Source organism: Ascidiella aspersa, chromosome 2 (assembly GCF_963924565.1).
Source record: "Ascidiella aspersa chromosome 2, kaAscAspe10.2, whole genome shotgun sequence".
Lineage (NCBI taxonomy): Eukaryota > Metazoa > Chordata > Ascidiacea > Phlebobranchia > Ascidiidae > Ascidiella > Ascidiella aspersa.
This window is the reverse complement of record NC_139448.1, coordinates 34656252-34676727: the sequence shown is the minus strand read 5'-3', so window position 1 is coordinate 34676727 and position 20476 is coordinate 34656252. Positions and strand designations below refer to the sequence as shown.

At 36.8% G+C, this 20476-nt stretch overlaps 1 protein-coding gene across 1 annotated transcript in view; it reads right to left on the bottom strand.

Moving 5' to 3' along the window:
• LOC146165465 (parathyroid hormone 2 receptor-like) overlaps positions 1-20476 on the bottom strand; it is a 94085-nt gene that overhangs the window by 32857 nt on the left and 40752 nt on the right. Inside the window, exon 3 of the mRNA XM_083381181.1 lies at positions 4758-4872. Coding sequence (XP_083237307.1) covers positions 4758-4872 — 115 coding nt within the window. The remainder of the gene's footprint in view (positions 1-4757; positions 4873-20476) is intronic.

Below are 20476 nucleotides of genomic sequence, written 5' to 3'. Positions count from 1 at the left end.
GCTTGGACAATCCGATCCCCGTGGGTTAGGGTGATGGGTCCTAACCCCCTACCGTTGATCACTTGCCCCAGTATGGGGTTGTTTATACCCAACAAAGGCAAGTGGGTTAAAGTTGGGGCAAAACGTTGAACCATGAAATTGAAATGAAATCTTGATTTTTTTAAATGCAAAAGACTTTATATGATTGACAATTGATATTTGGCGTATAAGTTAGCTGAAAGCACTTAGCCAAAACAAGAATAGCATTTAAAAAATATTGAGGCATTTTGCTTAAAGGTTAACAAAATATTTTTTATAAAATATTATTTTGCAAAGCATTAGTTAACTGTACTTGAATAGCCTGACCTTGCAAAAAATATACATTAAATTGCTTTAATGTTAAAAAAACGAATTAATTTTACAATGTATAAATTACTTGGCAATTAAAATCAATTAAACAAGAATAGCTAATGTGCAACTAATACTTATTGAAGTAGGGTGAATATTGAAGTAAGGTGGTTTGCTTTGAAGTTGAAAAAACGAATTATTTACAATTATTACTTGGCAAAGTTTAAGTTAGGTAAAACTTATCCGAAAAAAAACTAAATATCGAGCTTACATATAAAATAGTAAGATATAAAAATATTAAATGAGCTTTTTCGATGTGCAACAGTGATACCGCATTGACGGTCGATAGACACATATCTATAAGACAAAAGCATTTCTTCTTCTATGGTAGTATTGATACACCAGGTAATTATGCAAAATAAAATAAAATTTTCACAAGAATTATTGACTGATTAAGTATATAGCACTAAAAACAAATTTTGTTAGGGTTCTGTTTTAGTGAGTAGTATTTCAGTATGACAGTGATTTGTGAACGTCAAAGAATTTTAGAGCGTGTGAATTAACGGTACCGAAGTTGATCACATAACCCGATCAACAAATAACATCGGGAGGTTTTCATCGGATTAGAAATATTTTTAACCCGATCAAGAAAGAAAAACATCCGCCCATTGGCCACCGTGCATTTATACATACAGACGAAATCGCGCAAAACATCCAAAACACGTTTTGATTCTCTGTAGCATAATGACTGAAGGTTGTAGTTAGACGTAGAACGAATATCAACGCACAAACAGAAGTAGGTAGCACTTATACGTTTCGAATAACTTCTTATTCATTTTTAACAACATTTTTAACAAGAGTTATTTGAAGCGTTTAAAATGCTATCTACTTCTGAATGGACTTTGATATTCATTCTACGTCAAACTACAACATTACGTCATTATCTCAAGAGTTATTCCAAACGTTCAAAATGCCTTCCGCTTGTTTATGAGTTTTGATATCCCTACTACGTTTGTTGTTTGTGTGTGGAAATAGCTCACGCTCATATTATTTTAGCTTTCACCTTAGTATTGGTCACACCCGCATACCTACGGCGTCAATCATCCCATTTTACGCAGCATGAACCCAAAAGGGGGCATGGGGCTGCCCCAGGGCACCCCTAGGGGCATCCGGATTTAGAAACACGAGTAGCACGATTTTAAGCCTTTCTACATCGCCGTGAAGTGTTTGTGGGATTGTTATGTCACGATGTGCGTTAAAAAGACCCTTTTATCTCCGAAAAATTTTCCTTCCACAATTCAATTAACGAAGCATTTACCAGATAGACCTTGTTTAACATTAAAAAATGAACTTGACATAAAGTTTAACAAAAAAAAATCGAAAAATAGGAAATTTGTTTAATTTCAGGATAAACTGTATCATGTTTTCGTACTAAATATCGGATAAATTTACCGATACCGATATATCGGTACAAGGTAAAAAGCGACCGATATTATCGGTAAACCGATACATCACTCTATCTATAAATATGTAAAAAGACTAAACTTTACGCTAAAATGTTGGAAAATTTGCACAAACAATTTAAAAACTATAGATTACGAATCTTTTTTTGTTATTATTATACAAAGAAAAGTTGCAAATTTTTCCAAAAAAATCTGTTCTGAACTTCCTGGTGAATTCAAGCCGACACTGTCTATTGTAATAAGAGATTAGGTGAATTATTTCCGGGTATTTAAACGAACCGATAAACGACCGAGACGAAAATAAGCTTCGCAACGGGATTACCATTACTATAGGCCTAAAAAAAGACCAGATTAAGATTAAAAGGTTACTCACGCTGGTGTGAAAAATTTTTCAAAAAATTCAAATTAAAGGTATAGTGCCGTGTGTACTGCGATGGCGGCAATATTTATAAATACAATTACAGACCCCTTCAATGTCGTAAATAATATATGGTTATGAAACTTGTTGTAAATTTAAACGTGAATGCTTGTTGTAAATTTAAATGCAATGCAAAGAAATAAAAAAAAATGAGTTTTTGCATGTCTTATTTTGTACGAAATCATAAAATCATGTTTCGTTTTTCGGTAACGCAATGGTCTTATGCAAAAGTTATGCAACTTAAATGTAACATAAATTGGATGTTTCCAAACTTGTGCGAGTAAAATGGATTTGTCTATAATCTCTATTTCCATGTATCTTACGGTTTTAAAATCATTAACCCTGAAAACAAATTGGTGAATTTTTATCTAACAAAAGAACTGTAGTTTGACCTTCAATTCATTAATAAGATTAACCTATAAAGTTACATTAATTAAAAAACTGTTGTTCTATCAAGTTATTGAAAATAATCTAAAAGTAATTGTATCACTTTTACGAAACCTCCCAAACAACTTTATAATGCGCCTTTTAGGGGTTAGTTACATTAGGTTTAGGAAGCACTGCTCTAATCCGTTGATTTAGTGTAGGGGTGAAGCACTAACGCTGCATATAAGACAGGAAACAAAGATTGCACGGCATGCTTTAACACCGGATATGTCAAGTCTTTAACCTTAACGTTAAGCCACCCCGAACGTTTAACATGCACAAGGTTCGGAAACAGCTGCTTCAAGGCTGTTTGACCGAGCGGCGATTTTGAGGTTCACATTTCACTACTCAGTTTCTTTTTTGAAAATTGTATTCCGGTCTAGCTTTATAAAACGCGAAGCCATTTTACTGCATACTGATGGCAGATTTCTGGGCGCTGGTCTAGAATCTTACCACTTTTTTTAAAGTAACAAAAAGTTGTCTAAATTGAAATTGCAAGAAATAAATAAGGGAGAATGATTACAGTAATAAAATTGATGGGTTCACAAATAGCAAATAGTGATAAAAAATAGCAAGAAGAGTCCATAAAGAAGGTAACACTTTGAACGTTTCGAATAAATCTTTATTTGTTTTTAACATAGTAAGACGTACTTCTGTATGGGCTTTGATATTCTTACTACGTCTTGGTCCAACCTCTAACCAGCATTCTCCAAAATATATATCAATTTTTAATTTATAGTTTTTTTTATTGTGCTATTGGTTACGGCAGTGGTTCTCAAAGTATGGGTGGCGACCCAAACATGGGTCGCGCAGGGTCAAAAAATGGGTCGCCTTATAGTGATTCAATCCTGCGCAAACAAACTTTTTTCATTTCATTTTTTAAATATTTTCAATTCAATCATAACTGAGTTATTGCATGATAAGCTTTTCACGTGGCTTCAAATCTGTAACCTGGATTATTGCATCATAAGTGGTTTTATGAACGTTTTGATGGCAGCCAACTACTGTAGCTGCTAAGACTGGTGTAAGCTCCAACAAGCCACGCTAAAGGAAAAAAATCAGTTTCACCAATCACACTAAAATAAATCAATCATTTGTTTGTAATCATCATTGTTTCATGGTTGTCTGTGTCTTTTTTCTATTTCATGCATGTCAGAAAAAGGACATTGTTTGATGTTTGAGACTTGGGTCGTGAGATGCTCATAAAACTCAGATTTGGGTCGCGCTCAAAAAAGTTGGAGAACCACTGGGTTAAGGAAACCACAATCGCTTTGTATACAACATAAGTTGAAGCGCAAATAAAAAACCTTTCAAAACATATTTTTTTTTAAATAAAAATTTCTGTCATTGAAAATTAGGTTTCAAAACACACTTTCAAATAAACGCTTGATCTTGTACTTTCCTCGGTTTTCAAATATCGTGTTACCAGTTTTTTCAAAAAAGCGGTTGTTATCACCAAACACAAGAGCCAGCCGCCGCTCGTCAAAACAAACTTGTTTTGTCAATTCGCCATTTCGCAAAAAGGCGACTTCGGTAGTCAAAGGGTTAGCTTTGCGGCTCGTCACCCTTAATTTGCCTTGAAGCGTTCCCGTGATATCACGTTTCTTTCAAGTCCTTGCTCAACTAACTCAAGTCGCGAGTGCGCGGTCGAAACGTTTCCGCTAAACTCACACGCAATCTCGGCGAAAACGGTGATGGAGGGGGTGTTTTCAGGGTTTGACATTAGTCCAAAGGCAGCAAAACACTAAAAAGCAGGGCTAGGGACTCGAGTAAGACGACGTAAAATAACCTAGTCCCGGGTTGAACGTGCGCATACGCAGTACCAAATTTTGGAACTAAAAACGCGCCAACTGTAAATTGTAATGGAAGAAGAGCATCTGGTGAAATTTTTTCAACCATATTGTGGGTGATTTCAATTATGACACCAATATAGATTGCGGAATATCCACTTTTACTTAGTTACGTAAATTTGTGAAATACAGGAGGCCGGAGTCGGACTCGGGTTTATTTTTTAAGTCGGAGTTAAACGCGGGTTCATACTTGTTAGTCGGAGTCGGACTCGTGAGTTTTTTTAATCGACTCCACATCTTTGCATAAAAGCAATTTCTTTAACCACGACTCACCGTCAGCATTCTTTGGTCGTTCCTCGCTGGCGAGTTTTCGGTGGCAGTTTTGCCTCGCAGCCGCCAGCAACTTGATAAACTCATGAGCGGTTGTCAGTCCGTCGTCAGCCATCACCTGAGATACCCACAGCAATTGAACATCAACTTAGTCAAGTTTTAATACATATATAAGCCTATATAGGGTCTTATGCTGCGGATAGAAAGTGCTAGGGTTAAATCTTTCGGTTGCGGCCAAAATACGTATCAGACACTTTGACGTTTGAATCAAGTCAGCCACGACAAATACAAAACGCCAACTTGATTAGAACTCTACAGGCCTGCTAAATTTCTGACCAACCACAAAGTTGCTCCCTCCTGAGCCAGAGTAGCTCAGGTGGTAGAGCGACGGTCCCGGTATGACCGAAGGTCGTGAGTTCGAACCTCACTGCAGGCTAGTTGTTTTCTAGCCTATTCTTGAATCAGACTGATTTCAGTAAGCCTCGCCGAAGGCGTCTTATCAACAACTAAGTGTGCCGTTATCGTTAGCCAGTACGAATCAAGAAGGGCTTGATCACAAAGCATACAGCTATACACGTTGTGTGTATGTTTCAGTTACAGCTACAATAGTATAACATTAACTCGGTGAGTTCGAAACTCACTATAGCTGCTTACAGTTGTTTTTCTATCCTGCCTTGACAGATTTAGTTAGTCAGTGATTGCTTCCAGTGGATTACCTTAAAAGTTTAAAATACCAGCAACTAAAGGGATTTAAATATTAAAACAGCAAAAAATCGTAAAACATACACTAGCGGCAGTTACGCAAGCAACACAAAAAACTGCTGTAATACCAAACATTCCTCTGTACTTTGTTTAGCTGTTTTACTTCACTACTGTGTATTGTGTAATCCATGTGCTTTTAGTGCTAAAAACGCGAAAATATATATTCTCGTTTTATCTGATTCCACAGAGCGATAGTATCACATAAGGTCGCATTCGTGTCGCTAAGCCTGCAAGGAATTTCGATTTGGCCGAAGATACATCGCGTGTTCTTGTGATAACTACGAAACGTACCAGGCTTTGATGTCAAGCCCAACCTTTGCGAGTTAACTCGCCTCTTGGACGATTTACATGGCCGTTATAGTGCATGGCCTCACGGAACGAATTTACTTGCACTACCTTTTTATTGCTCGTAAAAAAATAATAAAAACAATTAAAAAGGCGGATTAAAACAAAACTACGACACAATCCCCGATAATATTTCAAGTTGCTTTGTTGGACGCCTAACGTAAAACAGGTGGCTACAATTCATCATAAATATAAACGTTACAAAGCCATGGATGGCGCTATATTCCTGACTAAACCAAATGATTTCGGTAATTGCCTTTTCAGAAGTATATGAATATAAAGTTATTGCTAAATTACGCTTGACTAATAAATATTTCGCAGGTAGCCATAAACATTACAAAACTTCTTACAACTCTAAATCGGTACTAACTGCTTACTGTACACAAGCGGTGAATGACATATCTTTACAACTCTATGAAGAAAGCGTTCCTGCTTAAAATTACCAGCCAATGGATTTAAAAGTGTAGCATGAACTCCATTACACTTGCCACGAACCCCAATGAGGCTAGCGGACCCAAGTTTAACACCCACAGCGCTAAACATAATTCTTAATTAGGTTTCTTACTTCGCATTTCGCCTAAATTAGGCGATTTAATGTTACATTGCTGTTTGTTGGATATAAAACGATGGTTACTGCCAAAAACCTAAAAAACCCAAACCCAGTAATAAATGAACCTGGAGTCGCCTTATCAAGGGTTTATCTACTTCGACTTCAAATAATTATCAGAGAATCAATTTTAAAGTGTTTCATGAACGCTATTAAAGCTGCAACGAACCCCAAATTGCGCGGCGCAAGTTTAAGAACCACTGCTAAAAAAAGTGCTTTTTAAACCGGTTGCCTTGACCCGTTTTTCCCCCGTTTGTGATATTTTACCATTTAAAAGCAATTCCCAACATATTTTCCCACATTAATTGTCTGTACGCCACCAAAACGTTCAAAAAAGTTCGCCGTTTTCCGCTGTAAGGTTCTATTTCGGGCTGTCGACCAACTGGAAAAGTCGCTTTAGGTTATGACGTAGCGGAAACAATTCAACCGAACTAGTTCGTATTTTATGCCCATCAAAAAAAAAAAAAACGCAGCGCAGACCACAGACCGCTGAATGCCAAGATTTCGGCCAACTTTCCGACAGTTTTCCACGTTTTGTAAAAAATCAATCAAAGCATCGTTTGCCCGGGATTATCGATCACTTGCAATCGCAGCCAAGTCAGGTTCAAGCTCGCAGGGAAATGGCTTTAATTTGAAATTAAGACCACGACAGGGAATCGGCTGCGGCTGGTGGCACGACACTTTGACTTGGATAAAAAGTTTATTTTTTTTCGATTTCCGAGTTTTACTGATTTAAATACAAGGTAAAAATGAAATACGGCAATGGAGAAATTGTTAAGATTTTTAGATATTTCAGTTCTTGAGGAACAATCAAATTAGAAATGCTACCTGCTGGGTAAACACAATTAACGCAATTATTTCACAGTTTATTTCACAAAACGTATACTTTACGTAGGTTGCGACACGTTTCTCATTGTGCTCCACCACCCAAAAAATGATCTTTGTTAAATTGGTCAAACATGAAGTTTTTAATTTGTTTTGCAAGCTTGATGTTTAGCTGACTTCACAACATGTACACTTTAGTCATGTTAGATTTAGAAACTTTTTCCTTTAACTTTTTTTGCTATGTTAAATTCTGCCATATACACACCATGTAACCAGTTTTTCAACTTAGCTTATAGCTAACCACACAAAATGTCCTTCGCTTCAATTCTCTAAAATTTATGCGTTTTTTAGTAGATTTTCAAAATTTAAATATTTTCACAATAAGTTCTATATCACAATCCTGCAAAATACGCACATCAACTGCAGTTTTTCCACGTTGGCTTTCAACCAAACTCACCAACCGTGCTTTCCAAAAATCTCTTATTTTACAAATGACTGGTTTACAACACTGATAGATACTATATCAAAATGCTGCCTGATAAGCATATCAACTGTGGTTTCACCAACTATACAGCTATAATCTCACAACAAGCGCTTTAAAAAAAACAAAAAAAAACAAAAATCGGGCACATTTCTAACCAATTCTGCCCAGCTGTTTTTCCTTATTAACAACAGGACACCCAGTTTCTTTCCTTATTAACTTGCCCAGTTTCTTTCCTTATTAACAACAGCGCACTTTAAGAGTCAAAGTAACACAGTGAATGGCAGCTCAGACCACCACCAACACTACTAGTACTTTCGCCGGAACGCGCAATAAGGCTCAAATAATTGCCAAGTCGAGCGCTTCATTGCTCGCTGTCAAATCTCGGCCTTCTGGGAGATGCTGGCCGGCGTTTCTTGTTGTTTTGCCCAAGTTTGTCGCGTGAACGAACGAAGTGATTTTCGTGGAGAAAATGGGTCGCACTTTTGGTTGGAACCCCTTTTTTTTCTCTCAGAGGTGCGAAAAACCAGAAACAATTGCTGTTTATTCAGGAAAAATTTGAAAGATGAAAAAAAATTGGACACAAACTATTTATCAATGAACCAGTACAAAGTGTATAAACGTTGAAATAAGGAAATTGTTTTTTTGAGAACAAATGAAGCGATATTCGAAACGATCACAAAATGCTTCCTACCTCTTTGTGTGCTAATATACTACTTTGCCTTTTACCAAAACCTCCAACAAACATTCTCTAATTATGTGATCTAAAAAAATTAGGGGGGGGTACATGTTGTTTTTCAATTTGTCCGATCTTTTTTTATATGTACTTAGTTTGTATTTCGGTAAAATGTTACACTGAGTAGCTATTTTGATTATCGAACACTTGTTTCGACCCTCACGCCATGCTTTCAAGGCAATATCGAACAATAGTCGTAACTTTCATGCCTAAATTATTTATCGCCTCTCGGACAATGCGAGATTAGACATTCTAGTCGTGGGCACTAACCCAAACAAACAGCGATTAAATGTCAGATAATTATTGAGGCGGCGATTTTAACTGGAAATGCCTCCCCAATGGCGAATTGAGCGCTAAAAGTGTCGATTTTGGTCAGAAATAGACAGTCTGAGCGATTGTCCGTTTACCACAGTAGTTTTCAACCTTTATTTAGCCGCTTACCACATATATGTCCTAGAATGAAAACAGCATATATCGTATCTTGTACAGCACTTTATAGAAATTCGATTTTCCTGTCGCCGCGCTATTAGCGTTCAAATCCCCTCATCCCCTAAATCCGGCCGTTAAAGAGGGATTAGTCGGCGTTGCATTGAGCAAGGCAACGACAAATCCAGTTCGAATTCCTCGCTGTCGAAATGGGCTTATTCGCCAGATATTTAACTTTAACTAAAGGTGTTCATGTATAAACATATCTACTGCTTTACTGAAGGCGGTTGTTTAAACAAAATTGGTAGAAAAAGTCTAGAAAATGTATTTTCTCCCCTTGATTTGGACATTTTGAGCTGCCTTTTTGTTAGATGAGCATTTGCCAACAAAAAATTAAGTAATTTATAAAGGTTTAATTGAAGATAAAAAACGCACAAATGCTTTGCGACGCATTTTTTTAGAAATCCACTTGAAATGAAAACTATGCCTTAATTCATTTTCTAGCATTTTTTAAGCACATAAAACAAAAAAGGATTCAGTCTGCTAGTTTTAAACCGGCATGTAAAACAATTTAGGGTCATAAAAGACAAAACAGTAATTTGTTGAAGAAGCCATTTAGCCTACTGGTCTATAACGAGGCTTGAGCGACTAGATTTTATTTTCAGCTTTTTAAATTAGACAAAATTTAAAAACCCGAATCCGCGAATACAACAAATCAAACTAAAACTTTAACTAGAATAACCTAAAGTAACTTCAATGAGTTTTTCGATAAAAATATCACAACGTAGCTTTATAACGAATGTCAGAAAAACTAAAAAGGTCGCGTAAATAGACCTCATCTTTATAAAACCGTTTCAAAACGCACTTTTATCAACATCAGTCATGTGATTGAAATATATCAAAACCTCATCTCTAAAACCTGAAACACATCACAATGCTAATACAAAACATTAGAAACCAAGTGCAGGCTAAGCTTAGGGGATTCAAAAAATCTACATAAATAGCCACTTTTTAAAGCGGCCTACAAGTGCCTTTAAGATACATATCAACCCGTGAAAGTGCTAAACGGCGCTGACAGATTTATGGGCGTTAAGAAATCTCCGGGGCGTGTTTTGCTAACGCCACCATCCCTCACAGACCGCACACGCCACGGTTAACAAACAAAACAGCCTTATTCTCGCGCCCTTCTGCTTTTTGTCCCACAGAAAAACGAAGCACGCACTTTGGCGTTTTTCTGCGGTTAAATTACGTGACTTTCGTATTTTTTTTCCCATAATTAAAGCTGTCGGTCAAATAAAACCTCTTAAGTGTGGGTCTGGGTCAGTTGATTTTAAATTAAAGGACATGGATTTTTTTGGTAAAAATTGTAGCCTTTTTAAAAATTTAAAAACCAGACGCGAAATTTTTTGGTGTAATATTTACGCTATAACTTTTAAGTGTGCATATAATAAAACACTGATATTTTGCTGAGTAAACTTTGAAATCTTTACCCTTTTGAAACTACAATTGGAGATGGAACAAAAACTGTTAAAAATATCATTTTTGTGTTACAAACGTTACGAGAAATAAAAGTCAAATAATGATTTTAGTCTTACAGAAAAGCCATTTAACGATATGAAGACATTAATATTTTTTTAAACACATTTTTGATCATATCTTTAAGTTACCGGACTGCTGTACATGTTTTAAAAAAGATGTCATTACAACACTGCAACTGTAAATATACCGCTGGTGTATAATTCAGAAGAGAAGGCTACAAAAAATGGCAATGTGTGAAAAAACCTTTTAAATGCGACAAATCAGTTAACAGCGCTTCGCATTTCAACACATTTTAACTTTACAAAGAAATTTTTTACACTTATCCAACCACAAAGAATTCTTACGCCCTTAAGTGCGTGTGTCAACGCCAAAATCACGAGGCGACGCAAAATTGGCGTCGGTGCGTAGCCCTTTAAAACGTCGCACGTAATAACGTTTAACGTCGCCTAACACAATACATTGTCAAAACACAGTCCTATCTAAGGAGCCACAAACCAAGCTACACAGCAAGTAACTATTCAGCATTTTAACGCTGCTTTGACGCCGGACAAAAGACGCCAATGACTCAACAATGCCTTGAATGGTTTTGTGCCTTGTTTTGAAGTTTTAAGTAGGCTGTGGTGCTGGCATTTAAAATCAAGGCTAAAGTTGCTGTTCTAGCTGTTATAAAATCGAAGTTTAGACTGTCTTATTGTTGTACCTGGCCTGGAGAACAATAATTTTTGTACTTTATCTTGTTATTTTAAGTCCCTATGCACGGATGTGTAATGTAGCTTGAAAATTTAGCTCAAGGTTCGAAAATGTTATAAGTAAGGTTCGAATAGATCTTAGTCATACTAACTGTTGATGATACAAGTGCGTATCGAAACGTCTTTATTAAGATGATGTCGATTTACTCGACCTTTTTGGCTTTGACATTCTTTTTCTTCTTATATTTAACACTATAATTTCGGGTTAGCAATGTAATTTCGGGTTAGCAATGTAATTTCGGGTTAGCAATATAATTTCGGGTTTACAACGTATAATTTCAGGTCTGCGTCGTACCTAATTTCAACGTAAAAACGCTAATCGCTTTTCGCTTTGTGTCTCTTGGTATGTGAAATTATAATATAAGGGTAAAATTGTATCTCATTGCAACGTAAAAAAGCTTTAATAATGCAGCAATTGATATTTACGGTTAAGAACTACGTGTAAGTCGTTTTGTTTCATTGTACGTGACATTAAAGTAGGAGGTTTAAATCTTATCTAATGGCAACAGAAAACATATATATTATGCCAATGCAACTGATATTTAGACTAAACAACTGCAAAGTTAGGGTTAGTAAGAATATCAATGCTCACATTCAAGTCGGTATCATTTCGAAAATATGCTACCTACTTTTGTATGGGCTTTGATATTCTTACTACAACCTCCAACCATTATGCTCCAAAACTGCAAAGACACAATACAACCATGTGAACAGTTGAACACCAGACACAGTGGGCTATTTGAAAGCCCAGACATGGTCTAAACATTTTTTACAGTTTCCGCTTGGATTTCTGCCAATTGAAATGATTCACTGGGCGAAAAAAGGGAATTTCTCCTAACCACTGTTCCAAATAAAACTTCCCCTTACGCTTTTAACTGGTTAGTTGTTTAATAAAATATTCCACAACAAAAACATCAAAAATGGCCACAACAAAACAGCACCGACACAAACAACAACATGAGTATCGCAATGTTAAAAAAACTCATCAAAATCAAAACAACAATATACAAGAAAATAACAGCGACAAGCTGGTTTTACAGTCAAAATGGTTTTAATTGAAAAACAAAAAGTTTTAATCTTGCACATAATTGCTCTGTCCAAAGTTAAACTAAAGTGGGTTGATTGTGTACCGCACTTTGTATACCATTGAATTGAATACGGGCAATTTCCAACATACGTGTCTATAAATACATTAAAATGGGTGTGCAGACGTGAAAAAGTCACTCAATTTAAGTACTAGGAATATTCGGACGTTTGGGGATTAAAATTTGTGTTATTTAAAACCTGGATTTATTTCCCCACTGTGCATTGTCATATTATGGAAATATCTAAATGTTATTTTCAAGAATGTATTCTTAACATGTGTTGTCATTTAGGCGCTTTAATCCGCTTTGTCACCCTTGTAATTCGCGCTGAATCACCGAGATAAATTATTTACTTGAGCTTGTGAGTTCCAAAGATATTTATCGCCCTAAAGAAGCCTGCTACTTCACTACAGTTTAGCACAGAGCGGAAAAAAAGCGAAGTTTGCGAAAACCGCTGTAATTTAGCACACATTCCAAGAGACCACAATTACCCACTGACTACAACCGACCCTTTGTGTAGTTAATGAAGTAGACTATATTTTAAGGAAATAGAGCAACTATAGCCTACGTCATTTTTCTTCAAGAAAAGTGAATGTCCTCGCGGATATGGAAAAAAGCTTAATTTCGCGTTTTGTTTTTCAGGGTTTATTTAGATAACAACTCATCTTTTTTCGTATTAATGTTTTTTTTTTTGAAAAAAAGGGTGAACAACCAAATTTTCATGACAGGAATCCGGGGAAATATATTGGCTTTTTTATGTGTGTTTTTTCACACTTTGCTGCATATGCGTTTAATTATCGAAAAATACGTAATATATTCGTTAAACGTAAAACTCTATTTGCTTTTTTTATTTACATTTTACATGCTAGCGAAGTTGTCCTCTGTTTGGGCAATAAGAATATGGTAGGTTCAACATTGGGGAAATTGAGACACAGTTTAAGTCCCTCAAAACGCCTTGAAAACACTGGGCAAGCACCAAAATAACCAAAAATTGCCTATCGACATCATAAGACTATACAACGATACACATTATCGCCGACCGGTAGCCTCATGTTTGCACAATAAAGACAGCTACCCGCGCTAAAGCGATAACACCGCCGGCGTTGCGGCTTCGAGAGCTTGTTAAACAAGAATTAGGGCCCGCGCCGTTTGATGGCCTTTGCGCCGCTCATGTCTGACGCACGTGCCGTTGCCTTGCACGCATTTCGGTCGCCAAACTTTCGCCGGTTATTCGCTGACGGCCGATAACCTTGGAACGAACGTTTAGCAAGTTGTTTTAAGCATTCAGCTGAATTTCTGTACTCTTAATTTCCTGTACCCCCACAAGTCTAGAATCTCTGTTGCATGAGTCGAAAGTGTAAGTATCTCATTTGCCTTGGAGGTCGTTTTAAGAATTAAAACGTCCTTTCCAGTACTTTTGACCTGTTTAGCCTATGCTCAAATCAAGTCTTAGCGATCAATTCAAACGCCCACGCAGTTTTAGGTTGTGACATGTTATTTACTAATGTATGGGCTTTAATATTCATTTTACGACTAAGTAAAACCTCCAGCCATTACGATCCCAAATAGATACTACTTTTAAATTCTGTATCTAAAAAAACTTGAAATCCATTCATTCAACAAGAAAATGCAAAACCTTGTCACAATTGAAATGCACAAACACGACTTTATAAAATAAATTAAAAATTAAATTGTTCAAAATTCCTAAAACAAGTCAATTCGAAAACCATTTTGTTACAAAACAGCAGCACAGTTCTTGCGTTAATCTAGCGACAACATACGAGGAAACCAGCTAACAGCGTAAAAAGCAAAGCATGCGACGCGCCGACTTTTAGGACAAATCTGAGCTGATGTTGCGCGACTAAAAAGCGATGAAGCGAGCGGTATTACGCCAATCCCTTCTATTGCTGGCCGCCCTGGCGTAGGGCTGTGGCGGTCTGGGTACTTATCGGGCGGATGCGGGCTTCCAATGGCACTTTTTGCTTTGGTGGATTTGCAATACTTAGGAATGGGAGTGCTGAATTTGGTGCGTTTGCTTTCAAAAACTTTGACAGCGATTAGACTAAATGAAAGAAAACCTTGTTATAAAGTCCAGCAAGTTTTTGTGTTTTGGTCACCTAGGCCTAGACACACGATACTTTTGCTTTTGTTGGTCGAGAGGAACAATTTTGGTGTTTCTAGAATTGAGGCCACAAAGTTGGCGTATTTCTTGGACTAAGGGTCACGATTTTTGGTGTTTTTTGGTTCGATGGCCACACATTTTGGTGTATTTTGATCGAGGCCAACAATTTCTGGTTTTGTTGTCGATAGTAACAATTTTGGTGTTTTTATGGATCGAGACTAAGAACTGCGGTGCTTTTGGTAACCGGGGTCCGTAATGTTTGGTCTTTTTATAACCGTTAACCACACTTTGGTGTTTTCTTAACACAGGATCACCATTTTGGTGTTTTTTTATTAGACTTGAAAAACTTCAAAACGAGAAACACAAGCGATTCTGTAGCAGCAAAATAACCCTACACCAGTTTGGTCCTAATATTAAGGTTCAGTTAAAAAACTTCGGCAATAACCAAAATGGCCAGCACAAATTACTCGTATCTGTCAAGAAGAAAAATGTCTCCGTTAACAGCTCAAGTAACCTCCACCTGAATCACAATGCGACTTGAACTCACAAAAGGTAGCAGGGGCGGTACAAGACTGACAGTTTGCGAGACGCAAAGTTAAACAGGAAGGCGTGAATAATGGATGCAGGTGGCAGGCCGCTTGCGACCTCAAACCCGATGATAAACGACCGACTGCAAACTTACAAGGATTTCAACCTCAACAATTTAACCACGAACCGTTTTTTGGGGATTTAAGAACTTCGAGTCTAAAAATTGGGGAACAGAAAAAGAATTCCTGGGCCCAAACTAAACCAGTGTTTCTTAACTTTTTTTTCGAGGAAAACCAAATACCAAGCATGAGTTAGCAGCAAAACCCTGGCGACACAATTTAATTTTTCAATTTATCTTCACTGAACAATTGGCAGGCAATCTTTTTGAATTTTGAGAAATTTTGCTTAGCACCAATCTCAATAACTCCTAACCATCATAACAATTGCAGTCCATAAAACGGCGATTCAAATCGGGGTCGCGACCCATGAGTTGAGAAACACCGCGCTAAACAATTGACATTAACACAGAGTTAAAAACTAGCCGAACGAACGTAACCATTTAAAAACAGCAATGCTTGGATGTTGCAAAGCCAGTTGATGCCGTTCGTATCGTTTCCACAAGCGAACAAGGCAGTAATGGAAAGTATGACTTCCCCTTTGGCAGCCAACGCCATCGTTTCCAGCCGATAACGGTCGCTTACCAAACGCGCAACGCACAGAAGCCGGTAAACAAACGAACGGCGCACAAGTAGAGTACGAAAATCCCGGTTTTGAGCGAAATCGATGAACGTTGTAGTTAGACGTATAATGAATATTAAAGCTCATACAAAAGTAGGTAGAATTTTGAACATTTCGTATAAATCTGACAAAAAATCGCTGGAGTTTGTAGTTAGACGTAGAATGAAATTCAAAGCCCATATCAGTAGGCAGCATTTTGTAAACCTTTCAAATAAAATTTAAAATAATGGATGGAGGTTGTAGTACCTACAATGAGTATCAAATACTATACAGAAATTTGCATTTTGTGAACGTTTCGAAAAAAAAAATCCTATCATAGTGAGTTAGTGGCTAAACGTATAACGAATATCACATCGCACATAAGTAGGTAGCAATAATTGTGTAAACCTTTTAAATTTAGCCTAAAACAATGGCTGGAGGTTGTAGTTGAGCGAATGAACGTCCAATGAACATGAAATCCCATACAGAAATAGTTGGTGTTTTGTAAAGCTTCTAAATAAAACTTAAATCGGGAGGTTGTAGTTAGACGTACAATCCATATTAAACATACAGACGTTGCTAGCATTTTGTCAACGTTCCGATCAAACATGTGATACGCAAAATGAATAAAGATTGATTGAAAGCTGTCGCAAAATGCTACCTACATATGTATGGACTTTAATATTTATTTTTCGTTGACCGATGAGCTTTGGCAACCTCCTTTAAAAACGCGTTAAGCTATTAATTCGTACTCTTTTCAAAAGTTTAATGCGTGACATTCGTTGGTTCAGCAATGCAGAAAAATCAGCTGCTCTGGTAATTTCAAAGCTAATACTGGAAGCGGTACTAATCAATCAGTAGCCGTTCATAAACGTGTGGTCATTCTGCACACTACTACGCAGATAAAAACTCGACTGCTCTGGCAAACTAAGACTAAAACGAGGTTTAATTAAACTGTCTGCGGACTTAAAATCGTGGCCTTCACACAGTAGGCCGTGCGGAAAAATTGGCTACTTCCGTAATTAAGACACAATGCAACTGGCCCCGGTATTCAGTCAAACAGTATAGCATTGCCTTTCATACTATATCCTTCACATCGCTTCTGCTTTCATTAGCTGCAAAGTTTACCTAGAGACCGGCGAATCAAGCATGCGTTTATATAGACCGCAGTGATTCGGCTATCAAACCAAAACGCTCGTACTTCTTCTGAGCACTTCGCCACTGAAAAGCACTCGCCTTCTACACTTGCCACTGTGTTCACCTTTCAGCCGCCTTTTTCTCGCCTCTCGAAAGAGCGCTCGACCGCGACGAGGCCGACGTCATCGCTTTCGAAACGCGCTTAACCCTTTCGAAGCGAAAGTCGCGCTTACGGGAACATTTGCGAGAAGCCGTCGCGAGTGTCGCGTGTTATTTTTTGGTTGTTCTGCAAGTTGCATTGGCGTCGTTTGTTAAATGCCTTTGATTGAAATCGCTGTAAATTCCATTGCGTTTTTCCATAGACCAGTGGTTCCAAACCTTTTATGGCTTGAGCACCTCTCAGAAATGATAAATAGATTGCGGCACCCATACTAGAATTTTCGTTAAGTAATTCATTATAATGTCACAGTGGACGGAACTGGAACAATACACATCAACTCTACACAAGGCAGGAAAATATTATTTGATTTATCCTACACTAATCGTACAAGGAGATTTAGCAACTAAGCAAAAATCAAATCCTGAAGATTCCCAAATATTTCTCGGCACCCTTAGGCGGTAAAAATAGGACCCAGTGTACCGTGGCACCCCGGTTGGGAACCATTGGAAGCCCATTTTAAACTTCAAAATAGTAAAAATCTCTTTCTGGTTTAAATGGAATATTAAACGACGTTTCAATAGCGAATATTTAGCTAAAAATGCTCTAATAGTAAGTATAATCTAACTTAACTGTTGAAAATTATCTAGTGGTCAAGTCTGGTAGTAGGTTCAATTTTGCTCAAAAACATTTATTTTTTTCGGTAATTCATTTATTTTCGGCCAAATTTAATCGCGTCAGCTTAAACAGGTCGTAATTTGCACGAGACGCGACACATTTGCGCTGAAGCCGCGATCGATATCAATCGTTCCTACGGAAATACGTGACGTAATAGAAGGATCGGGCGATAATTTTATTAAAAATCTGGCAAAAACGAAATTGACAAGTCCCGTTTGCATTCCACTGCCTTCCCGCTAGAGATCTTTGGCGTGGAATGCTTACTCAAAATCACGCCATTGACGTCATTTGGAGTGAAATATCGCCGACCTATAGTGTATTTACCAAAAAAATTGTCGCGTTTTGCGTATATATCGTCCTGTTTTTTTCACGAGCACTCGAGCAGTGATAAAATCTTGGAAATCATTGTTGGATAGTTTTAGGTCGTATTTGAAAACGCGTAAAAACAAGAACATAGCAAAAAATATTGTTTTTTTTTTCAGTGCTAAAAAGTCACTGTTTTCGAAATAGCTTGACCTGACTGAAGTCTTTTCAATAAAGTCAGTTGATTTGACATAGTAAGAATATCAAAGCCCATACAGAAGTAGGTAGCATTCTGAACATTTCAAATAAATCTTTTCAACATGGTGAGAATAAATATAAAGGTATATTCAAAACGTTGTATGTAGCCTACTTTTGCCCATGGGCTTGATATTCTTACTATACGTCTTACTACAACTTCCAACCATTATGCTCCAAAGACTTTTAGCTCTTTTGGACAAACGACTTGGTTGAATAAGGTGTTTTTATTTTATTTTTTTTTAATTTGGATATTTATCTTAATTTTTATAAAAGAGAAAAATAAGTGTGTTTCTGTTATTTTTTTGGTCAAGTTATTGCTAATAATAGGACGATTTTACCAATTTATTACTGGTTATCTATTACACAAAACTTAACTTGGACTTAAGGTATGTAACAAAATGATCTTAATTCTTATAAAACAAGTGTTTTTTTTTTCTATTTTGTAGTCGAGCTATTGCTGTTTTTTCTCGAAGCGTAAAGATGGTATTCATCAGCTCTGTAACTCATGCAAAAACAACCCGAAAAAATGCCATTCAGCACCGACGAGTAAGATTTGAAAAAAAATCCCTTGAGAGAAGATTGTGGTTGGATGAAGTTGAGTTACATCAAGATTTTCCTCGATGCGAGTCATATGAGTAATCGAATCGCAAATTTATCTGTTTTTACGGATTTATTGCAGATTACACTCGTTAATTATTTCTGTTAACTGATTTCTCGTGTCAAGATTTATGCTCGCTTAACCAACTTACTCACAAACCAGAGATATTTTTCTTTTTTTTTTCATTAATTATAAGATGTACGCTCGCTTATGCTTCTTAAAAAATAGAGAGATTTTTATAACAAGTTATTCTTTTAAAAATTAAAATAAATTTAAGGCAGTCTTGTTTGTACTGCACTTTTTGTTGCAAAACTGTAAAAATATATCGGGTACAGAAACGTTTTAAGTTGTGTCGTGCTATTTTAAATATATTTTCTTTGAAATAGTGTATTTTGAAATTGACTGTTTAAAGATAGCATTTCAAGTCAATGTTAAACTTATCCCTTTTTAATTGTCAAGTATGCTATTTTGGGTAAGTACCATACAGTTTAAGAAGAATCGAGATGGGGAGTCAACAAACTTTTTAAATAAAGGCCCAAATAACTGTAAGACATGGCCATCGCGGGCCGGATAAAAAATGTAATCTTATTACGCTAATTATCGTTAAACGAGGGCAATATAAATAACTAGGCAACGAAACTGTATTGAGGTTTACTAAATTGTCGTTCAAAGTAAAATTTCAACAAATTTAGTTTTGAATTGCAACCGACAACAGTCCAACTGTACTTTATCTTATTTAAGCAAATATTCCCCCAGCCAGTAGAATTAAATTCTACGCGCGGACCCAAGTTTGATGACCCCTCATCTACATCAGGGGTACGTAAACTGGGGTCCATGGACCCCTTGGTGGTCCGTGAACTAGTTTTAGGAGGTCCATGAAGGTCCAATTGAAATATTATTGTATATTTAAGAAGTAATCAATTAATTAAAGAAAACAATTTGATTAAAAATTAAACGGTTTTGCACTGAATGTATTTAGACTCCATTTCACTTTTGCATTTTTAGACCAAAATCAGAAAATATATAAAGTCTATTTGTACTGTGACGTCAAGTTATGACGTCATTTTTTAATTGTTTTGGGCCTACAGTGGTCCACGCGAGATGAAAGAGAATTTTAGGGGTCCGCGGTAAAAAAAGTTGAAGAACCCCTGATCTACATCAATAAGAAAGGCAAAGGTGAGAGAAAGAACGAACTGCATAATTTAAACCGAGTCTTTTAGCAACGCAACAAAAACGAATTTGACCAAAAGAATCCTATCCAAGGTGAACTCAAGTTGCGTAAACCCCCTTTTCATTCTACTCTTTCCTCGTAACCCTATTTAACCCCTTATATCGACTGCCTTCACCTCGGAGAATTGCCTTTCAAAGTGTCGGACAATTAATTATAGTGATGTAGGAGCGAACTTAGCAGGCGTGCGATTGTTATTGTGGTTGTGACATTGCGGTCGATTTTCTGAACGAACCAATTTGGAACTTGCTGTTCAAAGGTGTAAGTTGCTTCGGTCAATTTCGACTTCGACAGTTGATTTGATTATATTGTGAACGCTAAAAAATGCCTTTTTTACGAAAACATACAGACAGGCTGCATAGAAAAGACTTTTTTGATGTTTTTTCGTGTGTTGCACCAATGCAATAGTTTTAAATTTTCTAGTTAAAAAAATAGGAATTT